At 28.1% G+C, this 22,193-nt stretch overlaps 2 protein-coding genes across 2 annotated transcripts; both read right to left on the reverse strand.

Annotated features, from left to right (window-relative positions):
• Window positions 1–1,596: 1,596 nt before the first annotated feature.
• Window positions 1,597–5,554, reverse strand: LOC113870317 (protein SRG1-like). Its single transcript, XM_027506911.1, has 4 exons — window positions 5,309–5,554; window positions 4,191–4,438; window positions 2,122–2,443; window positions 1,597–1,863 (listed from the first exon to the last, which is right to left on the reverse strand). Exons 1-4 carry the CDS (start codon window positions 5,552–5,554, stop codon window positions 1,597–1,599), a joined length of 1,083 nt encoding a protein of 360 aa, XP_027362712.1.
• An 8,865-nt stretch (window positions 5,555–14,419) lies between these two features.
• On the reverse strand, window positions 14,420–21,967 carry LOC113870318 (protein SRG1-like). The gene is made up of 4 exons (XM_027506913.1): window positions 21,705–21,967; window positions 17,513–17,757; window positions 16,389–16,713; window positions 14,420–14,692 (listed from the first exon to the last, which is right to left on the reverse strand). The coding sequence occupies exons 1-4, from the start codon at window positions 21,954–21,956 to the stop codon at window positions 14,420–14,422; spliced, it is 1,095 nt and encodes a 364-aa protein (XP_027362714.1). The 5' UTR covers window positions 21,957–21,967.
• Between the last annotated feature and the right edge of the window lie 226 nt (window positions 21,968–22,193).

The following is a 22,193-nucleotide window of genomic DNA, read 5'->3' on the forward strand; positions in this document are numbered from 1 at the left end:
CTATAAGAAAATAGTATAATAAATTTGAAACTTGTGAGATTGCCGGGTTGGTGGTCATCTCATGTAGTTGTGAAGGGAAGATATTTTGGGTACTAGGCTCGCATTATATGTGGAGAAAAGGTCCAAAATAAGCAAGTAAACTTTGTCTCACTTATAAAAGTGGAAATGAGTATTTAGAGTTATAAGAGATGTTATACTCACGTTCTCCACCCTATGATGGAGGCTCAATAGCCAAAGAGAAATATGTCATTAGAGTGAGAGAGCAGTCACCTTTGTGAGAAAAAAAATATATAGTCATCTTGCAAAAACTTCTAGTAGTCTCAGTAAATTTGTGTTTACAAAGTTCGTTCATAATTAGATTGAGCTAAAAATTTGATAGCAATTTTACAATGTATGGTTATTAATTTTGAACAAATGGGTCTATGAAATGAAGTTTGTGGTGCAATTAATAATATTCTCACAGTTGCTATATTTTATGGATATTTTCATCTTCTTGGTTCTTAATTTTGTAAGCTTTAATGTCGAGGTTGATTAACTAGTTGTAAGAACAGTTTGTGCACTTATTTGTGACTTATTGTATCTTTTATTTATTTATTTATTTATTTATCATAGTGAAGCTATTTCTTCGGCTGGATGACGGGTGATTTTTACTTCTCATGTTAAAAGAATTTTTCACGTTAAATAACTTTGTTTTTACTTTCTATTTTGTTGTTTTTAGTGGTTGTAATATTTATTGTTATTTCTTGTAAATTGTTGCAAGTTGAGAGATTTAATTCAGCTGTGTTATTCATTATTACATTTGTATTGATGTCTCCATCACCCATACCCGTATTTGTGCAACATAGATTGTAGCAAGAGAAGATTTGAAGTCTTATTTGGAGGTTTCACTGTCCTAAAAAGATTTGGCTCTTTGTGTGGTAGATTATGTTGGGGAGGTTGTTAACAAATGAGAAAGAATAAATGGGAAATTAGAAGCCTGTATTGTTGTTGTTCAGACCAAATTAAGACTGTGGATCATGTATTAAGGGAGGGCCCGGTCGATCAAGTTGTTTGGTACAAATTTGTTATAGAAAGCAAGAGAGAAAACTTTTACTCTCTCCATTGTAGCTCGACCTTGAGTTAATATTATTTAATCCATGAGTTATTATGATAGGGAGGCATAATTTACATGGTAGACTAAAAATAATGAAATAATAAGTATGATTGGTTGGTATCCTTTGCTAAAGGTTGGGTGTGCTTGATTACTGATGATGCTAATAAGTACACTGGTGTTGCAGGATGTAGCAACATAACAGAAAAAAAATGAAAAAGAACAGTGGATAATAAGTTTCTTCAAAAATCTTGAACTAACCTCTGCTTACCAAGTTGAGTTATAAGGTGTCTTTGAGGGATTAATTATTACTTGAAGACTAGGAATCAAACACATCAAATTGCAATTAGATTCTTTGGTGGTAACTAAAAGAAAAAGAGAAATGACATTATTTTATTTTTGATAAATAATTGCAGATTGTATTTGTAAAGAAAGAAATTATTACGTCTTCAAGGTTACTTAATTGTTATATTTCCGACCATTACAAGGATATTCAATTCTTAGAGTTAGCCTTTGATGTTCTCATTTTGGATCCTCAAAACATTGTTTATATATGATTTCCCACGATGTTCAGGTGACAGGTATCCCTTGTAGAAATCTGCTACACCAAGGGTTTTGAACAATGCTGGTCTTTCTGGAGTAATAAGAGATGGTGTTGGGCCTATGTTTCTACTCCATTCTGGGCCACAAAATGTAGCTATTGATATCCTGTCTTTCTGAGAGTTTACCACTGCTCGATGCTCAGTACTCTTATATATCCCATTGGTCATTACCTATCAAACCATATACCTAAAGCATGATTATCTCGATACAGATGATGAACTATCAAGTTATTTTTTTTTATAAATAACAAAATATTAAATTATAACAAAAAATAGTTTAAAATATGTACACATATCACTAAAGCAATGCATTATTCTACTATTTGTGTATAAAAATAATAATAAAACCATAAATGACAATCAAAATATAAGCTAATTAACATAATGAAGTTATAACATGTGAAAGTAATTTCCAAGACATCAACTCACCTCCAAAACATCTCCAAGACTAATGATGAAAGCATTAGGGAGGGGTTTAACAGAAAGCCATGTTCCATCCTTTTTGATTTGGAGGCCTTCCACTTGATTGGCTTGGAGAAGAAGAGTGAGTGCAGATGCATCAGTGTGAGGCTTCAGGCCTAACACATTTTCTGGCTGAGGACATGGTGGATAGTAATTCATCCTTATTGCTTGCCCTCCTTCCCCTAATGACTCTAATTCCTTTTCTTCTATGCCAAGAGCTTTTCCTATCAGAACGTAAATCTTGTTTGCAACCTCTTTCATCTCCTTGCAATATGCCTCTAAATTTTCCCTGCAGTGCCCAACACTAACTTATCATGCACTGTCATTTTCAGATGATTCACGAAACAAGATTTTATAACTCCATGCGTTCATTGGGTGGGAGAGGGTTTTCGATTTTTTCAAATCACTTTAATAGTTTGAAAACGGTTTGATTCTGTTTTGAACCCTTTTAGTTTTATCTTTAGATATAATTGCAATAATATTTTGGAACGATTCTTCGGTAGGCAAGTGACAAGCATAGTACCATTATACAACAGACTGTCCACTATTTTTTAAGATACAAATAATTTGACAAAATATATTTTACTCTATATTTTTTTTTCTAATTTATCCCTTTATAATATTTTCTATCAATAAACCTTTTTATGGAGGCTAATCGTAATAAAAAATATACTATTATCGGAGAGTTATGACACAGCAAAAAGTATAGAAAAAATTTAATATCATAATAAATATATTAGAAAATAAATTAAATATATATATAAAAAAGTAGACGTAAATATAATTTAACCTCTAATATAATAGTTAATGTTGAGGAATGGACGAATGGTGCGTGAAGTTTAAGTTTAAGTGGAGACAAACTCTTTAGTACTCTTAGGAAGAAACACAATTTTCAATATTTTGAAATCCATCAATGATCTTCCTATCCAAAATGGTGTTCAAGATTCATGGTGGCGGAAATATGGATAAGAATGGCATTTCCTCCATTAGATCAGCATTGCTTTTTGACAAAGCATGGTTCATGTAGGCAACAAAATATTTCATCAGATAGCACAAGATATTTCATAGGATTCCAACAAAGTTGAATCTTACTAAAAATGAAAATGTGTCATCATTGATCATCTCTTAATGATGTGTTCTCTTTGCAATGACCAATAGGGGTCAACATTAATTGCATTTGTTCTTCTCATGCAAATTCTCATCGCAAATATGGCGATCTATTAATGCTTATTCTTGGTTGCATTTTGTAGCTCATCTCACTCAACACCTTGGTTTGGTTAAAGGAAGTTAAAGAAGGCTTGGATATTAATTTAGTTAATTTGTCATTATTTGGTCTGGCTTAAAAAAAACCAATGGGATGGTCTCTTTGGATGAAAATTATATATATATATATATATATATATATATATATATATATTAAAAGTTAAAAATATAAAAAATTATAAGATAGTATTCTATGATATCATATTATATATTATCAATTGACATTATATAATGTCATTACGTTTTAATATATTAAAAGTATCATTACTAAATAATATAAAATAAAATGTATTTCATTATAAAAGATAAAAATATAATATTATTTTAAATATATTTAGTAAGAAATATATTTTATGAGTATGTAAGTATCTGTGAGGCAAGTAGTATATTATCTGTGCCCATCTATTTTATGAATATAGAGGCATTCATTATAGGTACATCTGCAAATGTTTATGGGTATGGGTATTTTTTTCACCCTATCAATTTAGGCTACAATTTCTAAATAAAAGTAGTTTTTGTTCATAAATTTTTATAATAATTAACATTTAAAAATTAAGAAAATGTTAACTGTAGCTCTTAAGATTAAATTTAACAACTAGTAATAGTAATATTTATTAAAAGTATTGTTATATTTCTATCTTCAATGTAATAAATTTTTTAAAAATTATTATTGTAAATGTTTAAATTTGATATTAAAATTGAGTGTTAACAAACCTCTTAAATCAACTAATTGAAATAAAAAAGAGAGGAGAAAAAGAATATAAAAAGAGCACCTGAATGGCAGTGGTAGATTAGGGAATAGATGGGGCTTTCTTAAGTGAGATGGAAGAGTTAAAATGTAGAACATATCCACCCAATCTGAAGGCTCATCTTTGGGAACATCAATCATTTGACCAAATCCCTCCATATCTCCTGGTTTCTGCCAAAGCTTCTTTTTCTCTTCCATTGAAAGATTGAAGAGTTCTTGAGCACCAACCTTTACATCTTCCACCAATGCAATGCTAACTCCATGATTAATCAACTGTTATGCAAAAGCACAATTTCAGAGTTGCGTTACTCGATCTCTCTTTTGGTGCAATTATGCTCACAAACCTAGCATTCTTCTTTGACTTTTTTAGAATTCATTGCCTTGTTATCTTCCTTTTATGGTAACTTTCTTTCGTTTGTAGCCAATGAACTCGTGAAATCAAATTAATAGATGCATGGTTCTGAGTACAAGTGTCCTTGTATGTATAATACTAATGTTTTTCCTTCTGATAATAAAATATTTTAATTTAATGACTTCATTTTATCCTTTATTAACATTTATTTATACATTTCTTGACTTTTCATGGTCCAACCAGGTTTTAAATTTAAATTTTTTATTTTTTATTTATTTTCTCCAATTTTTTAAAATGAAAAGCTTAAAATTTCATTTATTTATTTTTTCTAAGAAAATTACATTTATTTTTAATAAATAAGAAAAATATTTATTATATATTAATCTGAAATTAAAAATACGTACCCATATAATGTTTTTTATTTTTATTTACTTCTTTATAAATTCTATTATCTTTTAATATATCATTTATAATATTTAAATTCTTCATTTGGTTTTTCCATGTTATAAAATATTCGATGTCAGGAAATTGACAGAACAAAAAAATAAAAAAATGAATGTTTGCAAACACAAAAATTTAAAAAACATATACATAAAATTAATTAATTAAAAATTCAAAAAAAAAATTCTTGTAACAAAATTGATAAGGACTTTCATACTAAATAAATATGCATAACTATATTATAACTAAAAAATTTAAATTAAACTTATTAATAGGAGATATAAGAAAAAAGAGAAAAAAAATACATGTCATTAAATAGAAAAGAAAGTGGATAGTAGATAGTAATTAACCTGAAAGAAACCCCACTCTTTGCATGCAAGGTCTAGCTTTTCCAGTTCAGAACCCTTCACATCCTCACACAATAACTCATTCAGGTCGATAACAGGGAGCAGAGGCAACGAGTTAGATGAAATTGGAGGGTTAATAGCAATATCTGAACGAACATATCTCTCTGGAACTTTGGTTAGTGCCTCCTTTGCTACTTCTTTCACAGAAGAAACAACAAAAGAGGCTCCCTCTGCTGTTTCTGGTTCCATATCTGATCGATACACTCTACAAATTCAAAGGCTTAGATAAATACTTTCCTTTTCTATCTCTCTCTCTCAACTATTCAAGACATGAGAATGATGACAAATATGTGTGACATATATATGCATACGTTTGGACGTTGACACAGATTTTTTTAAGGCAGGTTGTGGAATTTTAAATGATTTTCTTAAAGGGACAGTTGAGCCTGCGCTATATATTCGTTGACCACCAATATAATATAACATTTATCTTATATATATAACTTGCGTGTATGGATTCTTAATTAAGAACATTTTTAATTTCTTTTAAAAATTTAAATATTTTATAGGAATTGGTTTTTTTTTCTCATCACACTAAATGCTTTTAAATTACATGTTTATTTTTTATAATTTAATTTTTAATTCAAATTATCTCTTTATTTGTAATATAATATTTATTATTGATAATTGTATATATTTTTTAAATTTATATCTATAATATATCTTTATTTTTAATTTAATAACATTTATATACAAGGTATGAAAAAATTACTGCTAATAATGAAACCGTGTATCGCACTCCAAATAGAAGTTTGACGAAGACAAATGTTATTATTAAGTCCTTTGCAAATGGCTTAGCTGGGGTGGCGTATTTCGCGGTTCAGCCAAAAATGTTATCTGGCATTTTCTTCCTTAATTGCAACTTTCCATTTCCAAGTATGTTTTTAATGCATGGTTTAAAATTTGTGTGGTAGCCAGCTAAAATATAATGGTTTTATTGATTTACAATCAATGTTTTAAATCTGCATTCTTTGGTTTAGTGGATATATAAATTTATAATTTAACGGTTTAATTATGAAAATACTTAAAAGTTATTTGCAATACTATATAATACACTAAAAATAAATTAATAAAATGAAAAAAATTTAAACCTCACGGAATATTATATTAGATTTAAATAATTAGCATGTAAGACAAATAATAACAGACTAAAACAAAAAAAATAGCTTTTTGCGATTCCCATATAGTTTTTTTTTCTTGCAGTTAGTAAAATAATGAAGAATTTATGGCACAGAAAAAAGAAATCACATGATAGATGTTAGCAACATGAAACTTTAAAGAAAAAACACCATTGTTTGTATTTCATTACTATTTACTACAAAAAAAATAGTTATCTTTCACTAGTTTCTTATATTTTTTCAAAATTTCTTCCATCTCTCGTAACTTATTTTAATCTAAAATATTGTACAAATCACAATTAAACTAAATTTTTTTATTCACTTCAAAGTAACAATGTCAAAATCAAACTAAGAGAGAAATCACGTTCAGCCACAACTTTATTTACTAATATTTACTGACATTCAATGAAAGAAAAAACAAAGCTTCCACACTGTAATATCTAAGCTTTGTATTAACAAAAGCATAGAGCTTGGTGCAATGATGATAGGGTAGAAACTAATAGAAGTGAATGAAAAAGTGAGAATTGAAAGTACTTGAGGAAAAAATGAAAATGAGCAAAAGAACAAAAGCTTAGTTGGCATAACAGAATGGGAAAAAAAGAGAAAAAGAATGAGATTAATGCAAGTAAATCACTAATAGTAGCTCAAGGGTTCAAGCACACAACTTGGTGCAACAGTGACAATGAAGCTTTAATTTTTTCAATGCATTTTTTTAAGATACATGAAATAGATCTAGACTCTTGTCTTTCCAAATTTTCATACCTAAAATCTTCTTATTTGTATCCAAATCTTTCGTCTCAAACACACTCCTTAACATTACTTCTAGATCATTAATATGGGGCTCACTCTTGACTACAATTAACAATAAAGGAATCATCTTATAACATCTCACTGTAGACACAATTATCAAATTTGTTATAAATAGAATTATGAGAAATCATAAATAAACATTAAACTTTATTTCAAGCCATACAAAGATTTTTTCGACAAACATACATAATTCTCATTTTTAGCTTTAAGGAAATCACATATAAATTTTTTCATTTAGAATTTCATGCAAGAAAGTGATTTTCACATCAAGTTACTCCAATTCCAATTTTATTTTGTTTTTGGTGAAAAACTCTTCACCAGAAATCTTGCTTGAACCTCTATTACCTTTTTCTGACCAAACATAGAATATTTATCAAAGGTAGTATCTTTGCTAATAATATAGAGAAATACACTTGTTGTTTCTTTACTTTCATAAAGGTAGAAGTCACCTTCTATAAAATTCAATTAATTTAATAGCATATATATATAAAAGTCTTTAGAATTTTAATGTTGTGAAAGTTTCAATTAAATTCATTTAATTTAATAGTAATTCACTTTTTAAATAAAGTTAATTTACTATATGTTAATTCAATCATTTAAGACATTATTACACTTACACACACTGAAATTCTTTGCCAATTTTTTCTTATCTTGCTTTTTGTTTTTTTTCACTTGTTTCCAATAATACTTCTCTTATTGCATGATTTTCAGTAAATTTCTGTCCTTTCCTTTTATACGATAATTTGTAACTTTTATCTTAAGAAAACTCAATTTTTTTTAGATTGAAGAACATTTTGAGTAATTATTACTAAATTATGATTTTCATTTAGAAACTGCTAATTAGTTATATTCTTTATTTTTTTTACTCTATATTAAACTTTAACTCACAAATGTGAATTTTTGAACTTTTATGAGAATTTTTATCCTAATTTAATTGATGATACCCCTTTTTTTATTATTTTGTATGACTATCGCTTTAGGATTTATGTTCTATAACTTGACTTGTAATTGATTTGAGACTATTATTTTGGTTGTACATTTTTAATATGATTGAGACATATTAAGATTATTATTTTTTTTGCCTTCAACATATTTCACTACTAGAAAACCTGCAAATATAGACGGATTTACACACAATTTTTTTTTATTATTACAGACAAATTTTAGCATTACAAACAAATTTACAGATGATTCTAATCTGTCTAATAATATGCGCGTCGATAAATAATTACAGATGAAAAAATCTATATGTAAATTACAGACAAAAAATCTATCTGTAAATTATAGACAAAAAAATTTGTCTGTAATTCATTTATGAAATTTTAAAAAAAATTATTTCATTTTTTTATCAACATAATTATTCCTCGTTGTTCCTAATTATCACAATTTATAAATATAATAAAAACTACAAAATTATATATTTAAATCAGAAATTATTTATAAAATGTAAAATTAAAATGTCATTACAAATGAAGAAGTAAACATCTAAAAAAATAATATCAAAAATAAAATAACATTTTATATTACAAATAATCGATGTGATCATCTTCCGAAAAAGTATCACCATCAATAGAAGCGGAGTTAGAGGAGGAATGACGCATGAAACTGAACATTGGTGGTGTTGGAGCTGGTGAAGGAGGAGGAGAAAGAGGTGTAGAGGTGCTTGCTTTCATGAGCTCAAAGTATGCCTGCATCTGCTGCATTTACATATGTTGTTGTTGCATCTATTGCTACACCTCCCTCTGCATCCTCAATGCCACTTTCTTATCTATCTTCTTTTCTATTTTCTTCGCCCACTTATTCTTCCATACACTTTCCTTAGTCTTCCTCATCTCCTCATTTTGCTGGTGTAGAGGGGGAAGTGGGAGCGGTGGGTAAAGGAGTGTTGCCACAATTAGGATGTTGAACAACACCTTTCTTATCTTTACGTGCCATATCTAAATCAAATATAATACATGTTTAGAGACCAAATACAAAAATACACAATATTGTATCAATCTTTTATTTTACATTACAGAAATTTCTAATGTAAATTTTGGCAGAATCTCCTCTAATATATGAATATTTTCTTATATTTCTTTACACTTAATCAAATAAATTTTTAATGTAAATTTTCGCAAAATCTCTCTTAATATATGAATATTTCCTTACATTTGTTTACACGTACTTAATACAAAAATCTAAATTTTCTTTACACATAATCTATATATGTAACAATCTATTAATTAATGCATAAAAAACATACTTATTACAATCTTAAATTGTTTTAGAGCACATCTCCTTATAACTCTACAACATGCATATTCTACAAACTCCGCAAACACAAACAATCCCACAACACACAATAATCAGGTTCGAAGAAGAACCTCTACGCCCTTTTCCCCAGTCATACAATCTCCAAACCTACAACTCTATCTTAGAAATTTTAAGTCTTTAAAATACATCAAAAAATAAAAAAAAAACTAAACTAATTAAAAGTTACAGTTTCGTACAGGAATACAATGATGCAAATTATCTTTCAAATGAATGATCTAATCATTCGCAAAGGCCAAAAAACTGAAGCTCCTAGATAGAGACAGAGAGAGAGAGGCGAGAAAGAGAGGAAATTATGCAAAAAGAGGAAGAAGAAGGAGGAGGCGCAGATTTATGTGTTTTGCACATTACAGGCGGAAAAATTTGTCTGTAAATGGTTTAATAAAATGGTGCATTTGACGAATTTATCCATCTATAAATTCATCAAATACAGTTACAGACAGAAAAATCTATCTGTAAATTTCCAGATGAAAAGTTAGTCAAAAATGATAATATTTACAGACAGAAAAATTCATCTGTAACTCTCACTCCAAATTTCCCTCCCATTTTCAAATTATAGACGAAAAAATCTGTCTGTAATTCATGTCTATAATACTTCATGCCAAATGACGAGCCAACTACAGATGACCATTACAAAATCTGTCTGTAATACAGACAGATTTATAAACGGATTTTTCAAAAAATTTAAAAAAAATAAAAATCTAAAAATTCATCTGTAAATCTATCTGTATTTCTGTAATGACTGTTTGTAAATAACACTTTTCTAGTAGTGTTTGAGATATACCTAGTTGTCCACTTTGAGTTTTATTAATTTTCTTTTAGTCCCTTGCATTAAATTATATAAAATATTTTTTTATGACTTTGAGTTTATGAATGGAGTAATTGAGTTGAAATGTGTAAGAAGTAGTTAGCTTTATTATATATATTTTCCTTTACTTACTCTCTTATATGAAAAAATTAAAGAAAATATGAAAATAACAAAACGAAAAAAGAAAAGAAAAATAGTTACAAATGAACAAAAGAAATGAGGAATAAAGAAATTGATTAGAAATTGAAAAGGATACTCCAAAACTTTCATTTAAATTCAGGAGTCATTTGTTGATTTCTTTTCTGATTTAACCCTTTTTGTTTATCTTTTCCTTTCATTTATTTTACCTTTGACTATTAAAATTTTTTTGGTCGCATTACAACTTGAACAATAACTCATGATTCTTACTTGGATTTAATTTACTTAGCGAAGAGTCAGTTTATGATCAAGCTTATGGTAATACATTCTTTTTAGAAGATTTGAGTAATATCTCCTTTTTCTCCCTAAACATTTAAAGAGAAAGGAAAGTAGACTACTTTAGTTCAATGTTTGAGTGAAAAGTTGGAGAATATACGATTTTAATTGAAAAACCTTTTGATTATCTATACTCAATGATATTACTCTTTTTGTTCTTTTGATCTTGTGTGTCTTGAGTTCCTTGTTGAAATGATAAGTTTAAAGTTATTTTCTTTCTCTTAACTAGGACTTTGCTTGAGTATAAGCAAATCTTAAGTATGACAAAAACTTGTTTGTGTATAAGTTTACTCGTCGAAAACTAATAAATGATTATAAAATAAATTTCTAGATTATCGTCCACAAGGATTGTTCTCAAATATTAAGAATATCTTAATTTAATTGTTTGAATTAGAAGGACGCGTAATAAAACAAAATAAAGAAGGGTTCAGATATAAAAATAATTAAAAGGAAATAAAACAAAACAACCTATGATAATAAATTATTCAAGATAAATTTTAGGATATATGGTTTCACCTTTATACTTCTATATACTTACTTTTAGATTAATTCTAATTCTGATTTTTTATAATTATCAAGTACTCATATTAAATCTATTAACACTTAATGATTATGTAATATTAATAATCTTTTTTCTGAATTATTACTTTTGCTAGTCATGTAAGATAAAAGGAAAAAAAAATATAAAGAGCCTATGAACTTGTTAATTTAATAATAATTGAAAGAGAAAAACTAAGTTTGATTCACTTAATTATTAATTCTAAACATACAAATATAACATAATAAGATAAATACCAATCAATAAAGAAAACTAAAATTATTATCAAACATAAAGATCATATAGAGTCATGTAAAGGATCTACCAATGCTTTAACTTTAGATTTAGCTAAGACGTAATATAATAGAAAACTAAAATAATAATAAAATAATCTATAATCATTCTGAGAAACAAACACAAATTAAAGTAGTCTTTAAATGAGAAGAGATGAAAAAAAAAATTCTTGAACTCAATACACATTTCCAAAACTCCAAAAGTCATCAACAACAGGTTAAAACCAAGATACCCAAATTATAGTCCTCAAAATTCTTTAAATAGGATTTTAAAATTTTAAGAATTCTCTTAATTCAATTCTTCTAAAAAAAAGTATAGTTGTATACACTAATATATACAATCATGTTAATTGCTAAAGTATATGCGTGCTTATTACGATTTAAGTTTAAAATGTATCCAAAATTTAACTATGACATTTGCGTGTTAAAATGTAAAATTAATATAAAAATAATGTAAAATTTTAATAAAATAATGATAAAATATATAAATATAAACTGTAAAATATATCAAAATATTAAGTTGATATAATATCAATTCAAGTATATTTGGCATAAATTTTTAGTAATAATTTATTAAGTCATTTATTATATTATTTGCTGTGGAGAAACAAGTATTCTAAATGATATTTAATCTTATTATATGATCATATTTATTGCATTTGAATTTTTTTTATTTTTTAATAATATATTAAAGTGGTTGTGTGTTTCCTTCAAATACATTATACTTTTCTCTATCATTTATCTCCTTTTATTAGTGATTGTGAGACTCTCACGTATGACCTACAATGCACCAATGTTTCTATTTTATTTTTATGGTTACGAAATCTTCTCTTTTTTTTATTTATGACACTGTTTCAGCTTTTTCCCCCCCTACTTGTAGAACAAGTTTGGAAGAAATAGTTTCAATAATAGAGACAATTAATAAGAACAAAGAAAGAACAAAGTTACACTTATAAATGTTTGCTATGTTTTTACTTGTTATATATACATCTACGATTGCAGTTAAAGGTTAAAAGGCCTCCTAAATATCTATACACCACATTATAGAAATTAATTCATTTAACGAGAAACAATGAATTAGTGATATATTAATGTTATTGACAGTCAAATAACAAGCAAGATGTTTCCTGCATATTGGTGATGGCCTTTCTTCTAATCAAATTCATACCGAGAGAAAGTAAGTAATTTTGAGTGCGCCTAGCATTTCATAAAGTTGTTAAAAAATGTTATTGAAATCACCCAAATTATGAGAATTATTACGTTGCTGAAGATAACAATTCATAGATTTTGCTATATGAACATATGACATGTCTCTATATAAATTACATAAATCTCAAATATTAAGATTTCTTATACATATATATATAACCCTTGTTCTTCATTTCTGTTTAGAAACTTTGTTAGACCACTCTCCCAATTTAGCTACATGGTTAGATTTATTTTCTTTAATTTGGTACAACCTTGAGAATAAATCTCTCAAGTAAATGGACCCAAATAGAAATCGTGCTTGTAATAGTTAAACTCTCTCTCAGTTATCAACCTAGTTTGAGATTGGATCAAGGAACTGATTTAGAGTGATATTATGCGTATAAAAATGGCTTAAATATAAGGTTTTGATGTTTAAAAACTTCATGATTTCTCCATTTGGTCCTTTTTTTAATCGAATCCCTCAAAATTAATTTTACATTTTACATAGTTCCTCTTTTATTAATTTTTTAATTTATTTTATTATTTTTTATACGATATCTAAATTGACTCATAATTTAGTACAACCTTAAGAATAAATCTCTCAAGTAAATGGAACCCCAAAATAACTCTCTCTCATTTATCAACTCAAGATTGAATCAAGTCACTGATTTGGATTGATACTGTACACATAAAAATGGCTTAAATAAGGTTTTGATTCTTATAAAATTCATGATTTCTTCATTTGATCTTTTTTTTAAAATAATAATCTAATTCCCCAAAAATTATTTTTTATTTTCATTCGACCCCTCTTTTAGTAAATCGTTACACTATTTCATCATTCTTTATATAATAAAACAAATTTAAAAATTTAAAGAAAATAAAAACAAAGACGTCACATCATAATTCACATTAACTTTGTATTACATTATACAAGTTAAATTAGATATTATATAAGTACATATACTAAAAAGAAATAACGAATTACCAACAGATTTTATAAAAATAAAATTTAGAAAAAACTTATTTAAAATTTTTTTAAAAGTCAAATAAAAAACGACAAATTTTTTATTACCAAAGAATCAATTAAGCATGTCAAAAATTAATACTTTGTATAACTTTTAACCGAACTAAGTACCTTAGAGTTACATCATTAGAGAGCGTAGTTCTTTCATTGAGTCACAGACACTGTCAACTAACAAATCTGGGACAAACAAATATATTTTTCTCACCATTTTATTTAATTTGTAACTACATGATTGGACACGACAGGATCGAGACCAAGTTACATAGGAATAAATAAAGGTAAAAAATGCCTTGGATATGTCGTCTCCATTAAAGATTGGTCACACATATATTAACTTGGATGAGCATTAAGACGGGTTTGTCGCACTGGAACATTTTATACCATCTGGTACAAGAAGTTACATTATATTGTATTTGAAATCAACTCATTATGGTATATAATTTGTAAAGGTTTACAAGCAAATTCCATTCTAGGCTTCTAGCTAGCAGCTAGCCTTTGAGGTGCTTATTTTGGATCCTTAAAACATCATTTATATATTGTTTTGGTTTCCCAAAATGCTCTGGTGAAAGGTATCCTTTATAGAAATCTGCTACGCCAATTGTTTTGAACAATGCTGTATTTTTTGGAGTGACAAGGGTTGGTGCTGGACCTATGTTTCCACTCCATCCTGGTCCATAAAATGTAGCAATGGAAAGCCTCACTTTCTGTGAGTTTACTATTGCTCGATGTAGATTGCTCTTATATATCCCATTTGTCATTACCTGCCGATTGAACAATATATCAAAATTCAAAAGGGTGACAATCCAAATAATTCAACAGTTTAGAAAGTGATAAAATTCAGCTTCTGTAATATAAATATCTTTGGTATTGTTCTCTGATTAAATTTAAAGTTTTATCTGAGGAATCTACGTAATAGATTGATATAAAAAATTGGCACACATTATTACAGTAAAATTTTAGTTTTGATTGAATAATGATAATTAAAACATAATTTATGTATGTTTTGTAATTAGAGAAAATAATATCTAATGAAATAATTTGTCATTTATTTTTAAAATTTAAAATAATTTAAAGTAAAACTAAATGATATGCTTGTTTCTTGACGTAATTCCTACAAAATTAAATCTTTACAGCAGAAGAATTATATCAACCGATTCAGGCTGCTCTTACCCACTGTGTGACTTCGAACATGAAAGAATAGAACAATTCTTCTTTGGATGCTATTTCTTGCACAAAGTATTGTGTGTTACAACTGGTTAGGAGTTCAAATAGCCCAATCAAGGAACTGTATGAAACATTTTTCACAGCTTAACATGCTGCAGCTGAATGGTAACGGGGAGTTGGCCTGGTTTTCAGTTTCGTTTGCATCTGTTGGTCAATTTGGCTATGCAGGAACAACAAGCTTTTTAGATACGATGATGTCAATTGTGTTGCTATTTTCGAAATGATACAAGTTAGATCATGGTCTTGGCTCAAGGCAAAACTGAGAGGCTTTATTTTCACATTTTATAAATGGATAGCAGAACCTTTAGTTTGTTTGAAAGAAATATGATCTGCAAATTGATTGGGTATTTTGTATTGTTTCAGGTACACCTAAAAATAATTATATTTTGTAGGCTGGACCTCTATTGTGTTGTCTAAATTGTAGGTTTATGTTTCAAGATGTAGTTTACTTTAGGTGGTGTTTGTTGATGAATTTATAAGGATCACACACAAACAAATATTCTAATCTTGGATGTTAGAAGAAGTAATCAATTAGTTTAATCAGCATTAAACTTACAGGATAACAACAAACAAGTGTTCTAATCTTTGTTAAAAAATTATTAAATTAGAAAATTTAATTTAATCAAATGAATAAATTTCTTCTAAGTAAAATATTATTGTATTTCTTGCTGGTACCAAAATACAAATAACATGTAAATAAGGCCGATCTTTCATGCATTTAGAATATAAATTATGGCATTAAAATTTGCCTATAATTATTTATAACCTACATTTAAAATGTTGGTAAAAGAGATAAGGTTAGACAATGAGTAGATTTGGATTATGTATGACATAGTCAAACTATTTTAAATGGCTAAAGGACAAAATAAAAACTAGAAGTGGTTTAGTTGATAGAGTCAAATTAAATGGACTCTTGATATCCTGTTCCTATCTCAAAGGAATGAATAACATCTTCTATGCTAAAAATAGCATAACATATTTTGCTACACAACATTTGCTTCATTAGAGATTTCACTAATTGAAAGAAAAAATTAGTTTTGATGTGAATATGCATAGGCTCTTCATCCTTTTAAAGAGATTTATAAATTTCAAGAATTACACTAGATTATTTGTTCTAATTTTTTTATTACTTTAAAATAAATTTTAGACACTAAATAAAACCTTATAATTCTGCTGCATGTATTGAGAAGACTGTTTTTCCTTCAATATGACTACTAAATTTTAATAACTTACCTCCATAACATCTCCAAGACTAATGATGAAAGCATTTGGGAGAGGTTCAACTAAAACCCACTTTCCATCCTTTTTTATTTGGAGGCCTTCCACTTCATTGGCTTGGAGAAGGATGGTGAGAGCAGATCCATCAGTGTGAGCCCCAAGGCCAAGAACATTTTCTGGTTGGGGACAAGGAGGATAGTAATTGATCCTTACTGATTGGCCTCCTTCTCCCAATAACTCTTTAATTTCCTTTTCTTCTATGCCAAGAGCTTTCCCTATAAGAACAAAAATGTTGATGCCAAGGTCTTTCATCTTGATACAATAATCTTCTAAGTTTTCCCTGCAGCACCCAACATTAACTATTGTAAGTGTAATATTTAGGTACTAGATAACAGTGGCAATTAATCTCCTAACTTTAAATGTGTGCACACTTGTGGAGTGAGACTCACTTCACATGGGATTAGGTTTCAAAAGTCATGTTCTATTTTCTTTTGGGCCTGATTGTTGAATAATATAAGATTAAAAAAAAGAGTTAAATAAAAATGTAATAAAATAAAAGTAAGATAAACATTTTTTCTAAATTTACAATGCATATCAGAATAAAAAATAAATATATTAGATTATCAAATTCTATCTAGTTCTAATTAAAATAATTTACAACATAAAAATTTCACTAAAGAAATAAGATATCATAAGTTTATAGGGTAAATTGGTCATACTTTATTTGTTAAACAAGTACTAAGAATTCAACGGGATAAGAAAAAATTATCATCCTATTCTGTTATAGGTTTTTGTTAACCTAAATTCTTGAATATTTATAAATATGCATATTTATTACATTAAAATTATAAAAACATAATAAATATTTATTTTTTAAATAAAATTTTATTATTATTAGTTGTTTAATTTATTTTTATCCCTCAGGATTAAGGTTAACATTTTCCTTCTTTTATTATATCTGCCAAACAAGCTTAATAGACTACAAACTTATATTTTCAAACTAATTTAAATGCTATGTTTTTACCCAGAACTATAAAACTGTGACCAGACAAGAAATTTAAAGAATGAATATATTTCTTTTAATAATTAACAAACAATTTATTGAAAAATTAAAAAGAAACAGAAGATTGAAAGAGCACCTGAATGGCAGTGGTATGTTAGAGAATAGATGGGGTTTCCTTAAATGTGATGGAAGTGTGAAAATGTAGAACAAATCTACCCAATCTGATGGCCCCTCTTTATAACCAAGCATTTGACCAAACCCCTCCATGTCTCCTGGTTTCTGCCAAAGCTTTTTCTTCTCTTCCATTGAAAGATTGAAGAGTTCTTTTGCACCTCTCTTTACATCTTCCACCAATTCGATGCTAACTCCATGATTAATCAACTGTTATACAGAACCACAAATTTATAGATTAAATAGCGTTATAGAATCACCTTATTTCCCTTTGAAACAATGAACCAGTGAAATAAAATGGATATATAATTTTAAGTACACACATATCACTCTTATCAGATAAAATCAGAATAAAAAAAGGTATTAATATTTTTTAATCATTAAGATGTTAAAAAAATATTATCAATTAAGAAAGATATAAAATATTTTTGTAAGTTTATTAACATGATAACAAGCATATTATGAAAAGGATGCCAACTATTATTTTGTGTCGATGCTCCAATATGCAAAGCGATATTTTCATTTTATGCACAATATTTTTTTTTTCATTTTTAATTTTTATACTTTTTTGAAAAAGAATACTTACCCTAAACCTATACATCGAATACCTAAGATTGAAAAATTCGTATGCAATATTAAAAAGAAAAAAAAAGTAATACTCACAGAAATCGATAAAACCGGCCCACATAAATCTACATAAAAATTAACATTTCCTATCGCACTTTGAAGTGTGAAATAATGGGTAAAAGAATTTTAATTTCTTAGCAGATAATCTTCAGAAAATTGAAAATATCTACCTCATATCGGTAGGGCTAGTTATTTCAGGCAAGGGTTATATATATATAGTAGAAACTCTTTAAATTAATACTCGATAAATTAATAAACTCTCTAAAATAATAAATTTATCCGGTCCCAACTTGGGCTAATATAAAAAATTGAAAAACTCGATAAAATAATAAGATAATAATTTTTTGAGAGATTCCTTTATAATTTTCGGTCCCAAGAAAATCATAAATTAATAATTCATAGAAACTGAAAAAAATATATTACACTCTATTGAAATATGATTCAATAGTTGTCTGTTTTCCTTTAAAGTTCAAGTCTATTTGGAGCTCATCTCTAACTTTTCTTATTACATCCAATAATTCAGGTGTTGTATTTTTGTATTGTATCATAAAGTTGTGAAGAGTGTTCAATGCCATAAGTGTTTTCTTTCGCGTAACAGGCTCCAAAGACACTGTATCATCTTCGTCGTCATCCTCTGCATTATTCTCAATGATAGTACCCACAATATCTTCTAAACTCTGAACCTCCGAACATGCTTCATTTTCACCTGGGTAGTTCATTAGATTGTCGATATCCATCTTATTACGATAGCCACATTGATTGATCATAGTCTCGAGGTCTTGAGTTTCTTCATCAAAAGTGGATTCATCCAAATTTCTTACAACGTCACAATCTGAACGAATTTTACAGTGTCAGAAGCAATTTGCTATTGTTTCTTTTCAAACATCTATCGTCCAAGCTGGGATTGCCAAATTAATAGCATCAAGGACATTTATCTTCCCTGGATCAGATTGTCCCACCTCATAACCTTCCAATATTTTGCTATAAAACCTTCTACGGTAATGCATCTTGAAAGCTCTTATTATCCCAGCATCGCAAGGTTGAATCTTTGATGTCATGTTGGGTGGCAAGAAGAACAACTCAACGTTTCTTAACCCTTCAATATTTCTTGGATGTGCTGGACAATTATCCACCACAAGTAGAACTCTTCTACCATGCATCATTTGGTCAAATGAACGAACATATTCATCAAAAAGCACAGTAGTCATCCATGCTTTTTTGTTAGCTCAATACTGACAATTCAAGCTATTCATGTTGACATTCTTGAAGCAACGAGGCTTTGCATATTTCCCAATAATCCATAGAGGGATTTTTTCAGAGCCATTTTTATTGCAACAAATAACTATCGTCAGCCTTTCTTTATCTTGTTTTCTTCCTTCAAGTTGTTTTGTTGCCAGTGAATGATCAGCTTGTAGTCTATAAAACAACCCAGTTTCATCCATATTGAAAACATCTTTCATAGGGAACTGGTCAATTTTCTCCCGAATCGATACCAATTTCTGCTCCATGTCTTGTATATTAACAGACCCACTCTCGCCAAAACGATAAAATGATTTTATGCCATGTCGGTGCTTGAATTTCTCAAGCCATCCTATAGAGAAGTTAAAATCTGAATCATCATGAGGGTACACGAGTTTCATTGTATCTCTTGCCTTCTGCAAAATTAATTCTCTTGTGATATTCACACGTTCTTGATGCTGGAGAAACCACTCATAAACAACCTTCTCCATGTCAAGATATTTTGCTGGTTTGTGTCTTTTGATCTTTGCTCTTCCCTTTTCTATTTTAGCAGAGAGATAGTCATCTGACCGCTTAAGTATGTTTGATATTGTTCCTTAACTAACTTTCAACTGAAATTTTCCTTCAAGCCATCTCTGTAAGTCTTTTTGTGTGCTTGCAGGATTATCTCTCTTATACTCACACAACTCCTTACGTATTTGATCTGATATAGTTGATTTTGCAACACCTTTTAGATGAGAAGCCATCTTGTGAGATATGGTTTGAATACTCTAACACATTCATGTAATTTATATATGTCAAACTTGCTTAAGAATACATTGAACACATTTGTTCTTCTTGTTTACATTTACTGTACTTCAAAAGTCATTATTGATTTCCAATGCATATGTAGTGTAGTTACTAATTTACTGTACGTTGAGTCTCAAGGTTCGCTGCAACGTAATTCTAAGAGGCATAAATTAATTTGCCTTTTTGTTTGGTATGTACAGTATAATTACTTAAAAACTCTTTAAATTAATAATTATTAATTTATCGATAAATTAATAACTCTCTAAATTAATAAATTTCTTCGGTCCTGACATTATTAATTTAAAGAGTTTCTACTATATATATATATATATATAAAGAATTAAACTTGAATTAATTATTGTTAATATATAATAAATGGTATGAAAGTAAAACAAAATATAAAAAGAATAAGTGTAAAATTATAACTTGAACCCATGTTTATTTGTTAGTATGTGTAATATCAACATAAATGACAAAAAATGAGAATAGAGTCGGTAAAATAAACTGACCTAATGGATCAACTTGAATACACTTAAAAAAATGAGAATTTTGATATTAAATTTAAAAGTCTGCTATTTTTTATATAAAAAAAAACAGTTTTTCTTTTTAAATATAAAAGAAAATTATTTGTTAACATAAATTTTGTTTTTATTTTCTTTTAAAAAATTATTTTAAAATTATTTTAAAATATAATTTTGAAAATTAAAAACAAAAACAAAAACAAAAACAGAGAATCCCTAATAATTTAATTTTTTATAGCTTGACTCAACGATGTCTGCTGCCCATGCCATACGAGCTTAGTATGGGCTGATCCATGCTGCATTACTGCTTTTCTCTTATCTTTTAACTACAAATATAGTTATATTTAAAGTTTAGTTTATTTAATTTTATTGGATAGATTGACGATATTTTTTATTATTTTAGTTTAATAGATGAATTGTTGAAATTGAGTTTTAATATTTGTTAAATTTATTTTAAATTTGTTAAATTGAACATAGTAATTTTTTAGCGGTTTCTTAAAAATATGAGTTCAATTACACAAAACATTTTTAAAACAACAAAAATTAAAATAAATTATTATATAAATCAATTAACTTAAATCTACCACCACATAGAATCGAGTTTAAATTACTATTTTAAAAACTCAAATAATTACGAACTTTTCTTATATAAAAGTGTACTTAGTCAGAATTTATATTATATATAGAACTGATCATTGTTGGTACATTCAATAATCAATCATAGGGGGAAGTTTAGTTATAAGATAATTCACGTCCAAATAAAAAGCAAAATGATCGTACTATTCTGCGATTATTTATATACATGATACACTATAAAAAATTCAACAAATTAATAAAAAATATTATAAAGGGGATCATTTATGAATATTTCATAATAGTTAACAAGGAAAATTCAAACAATAACATATATCTCTATGGGGTGAATTAAAAGAATGGGCATGAAGTCAAATGAAAAAGGAAGGTGAAGAAGAAGATGCCAACCTGAAAAAAACCCCATTCCTTGCATGCAATGTCTAGCTTTTGCAGTTCAGGGCCCTTCAAACCCTCAGACAATAACTGGTTTAGGTCTATGACAGGGAGTTGTGGCGAAAATTGGGAGTTAGAGAAAATTGAAGGGTCAATTTCTGGGCGAAAGAATCTGTGAGGAACTTTGGTTAGTGGCTCCTTAGAGAGTTCTTTGACAGAAGGAGTGAGAAGAGAGGGTGGAAGCATCTCTGCATTTTGTGGATCCATGATCACAAATTCCAAAACTCAAAGTTGAGAGTTTTGAAAGATATTTGTAATTGTTTGGGAAATGTGGGTGGGGCTTTTAACTATGGTGTTGACCATATCCATGAATGAATGCATGATGGATCCGGAAATAAAGCCGCGAGGGAAAACAAAATATTATAAATAATTCCATAGCACATGCCTTTGTTGGGGCGCCCTATTTTCCGGAGCGGCCACGGATAATATATGTGGCATTATCTT

This window comes from Abrus precatorius, unplaced genomic scaffold, assembly GCF_003935025.1.
Source record: "Abrus precatorius isolate BTA unplaced genomic scaffold, Abrus_2018 Scaffold6, whole genome shotgun sequence".
NCBI lineage: Eukaryota > Viridiplantae > Streptophyta > Magnoliopsida > Fabales > Fabaceae > Abrus > Abrus precatorius.

Bases quoted from the DNA above. Each gene is read 5' to 3' on its own strand.
- LOC113870318 (XM_027506913.1), bottom strand. From the start codon at position 21,956: ATGGATCCACAAAATGCAGAGATGCTTCCACCCTCTCTTCTCACTCCT. The intron at 16,714-17,512 runs GTGCTCTTTCAA...TGGGTGCTGCAG, and splicing joins AACATACCACTGCCATTCAG to GGAAAACTTAGAAGATTATT. The intron at 14,693-16,388 runs GTAAGTTATTAA...TTCAATCGGCAG, and splicing joins GTCTTGGAGATGTTATGGAG to GTAATGACAAATGGGATATA.
- LOC113870317 (XM_027506911.1), bottom strand. From the start codon at position 5,554: ATGGAACCAGAAACAGCAGAGGGAGCCTCTTTTGTTGTTTCTTCTGTG. The intron at 2,444-4,190 runs GTGCTCTTTTTA...TGGGCACTGCAG, and splicing joins AATCTACCACTGCCATTCAG to GGAAAATTTAGAGGCATATT. The intron at 1,864-2,121 runs GTGAGTTGATGT...ATGGTTTGATAG, and splicing joins GTCTTGGAGATGTTTTGGAG to GTAATGACCAATGGGATATA.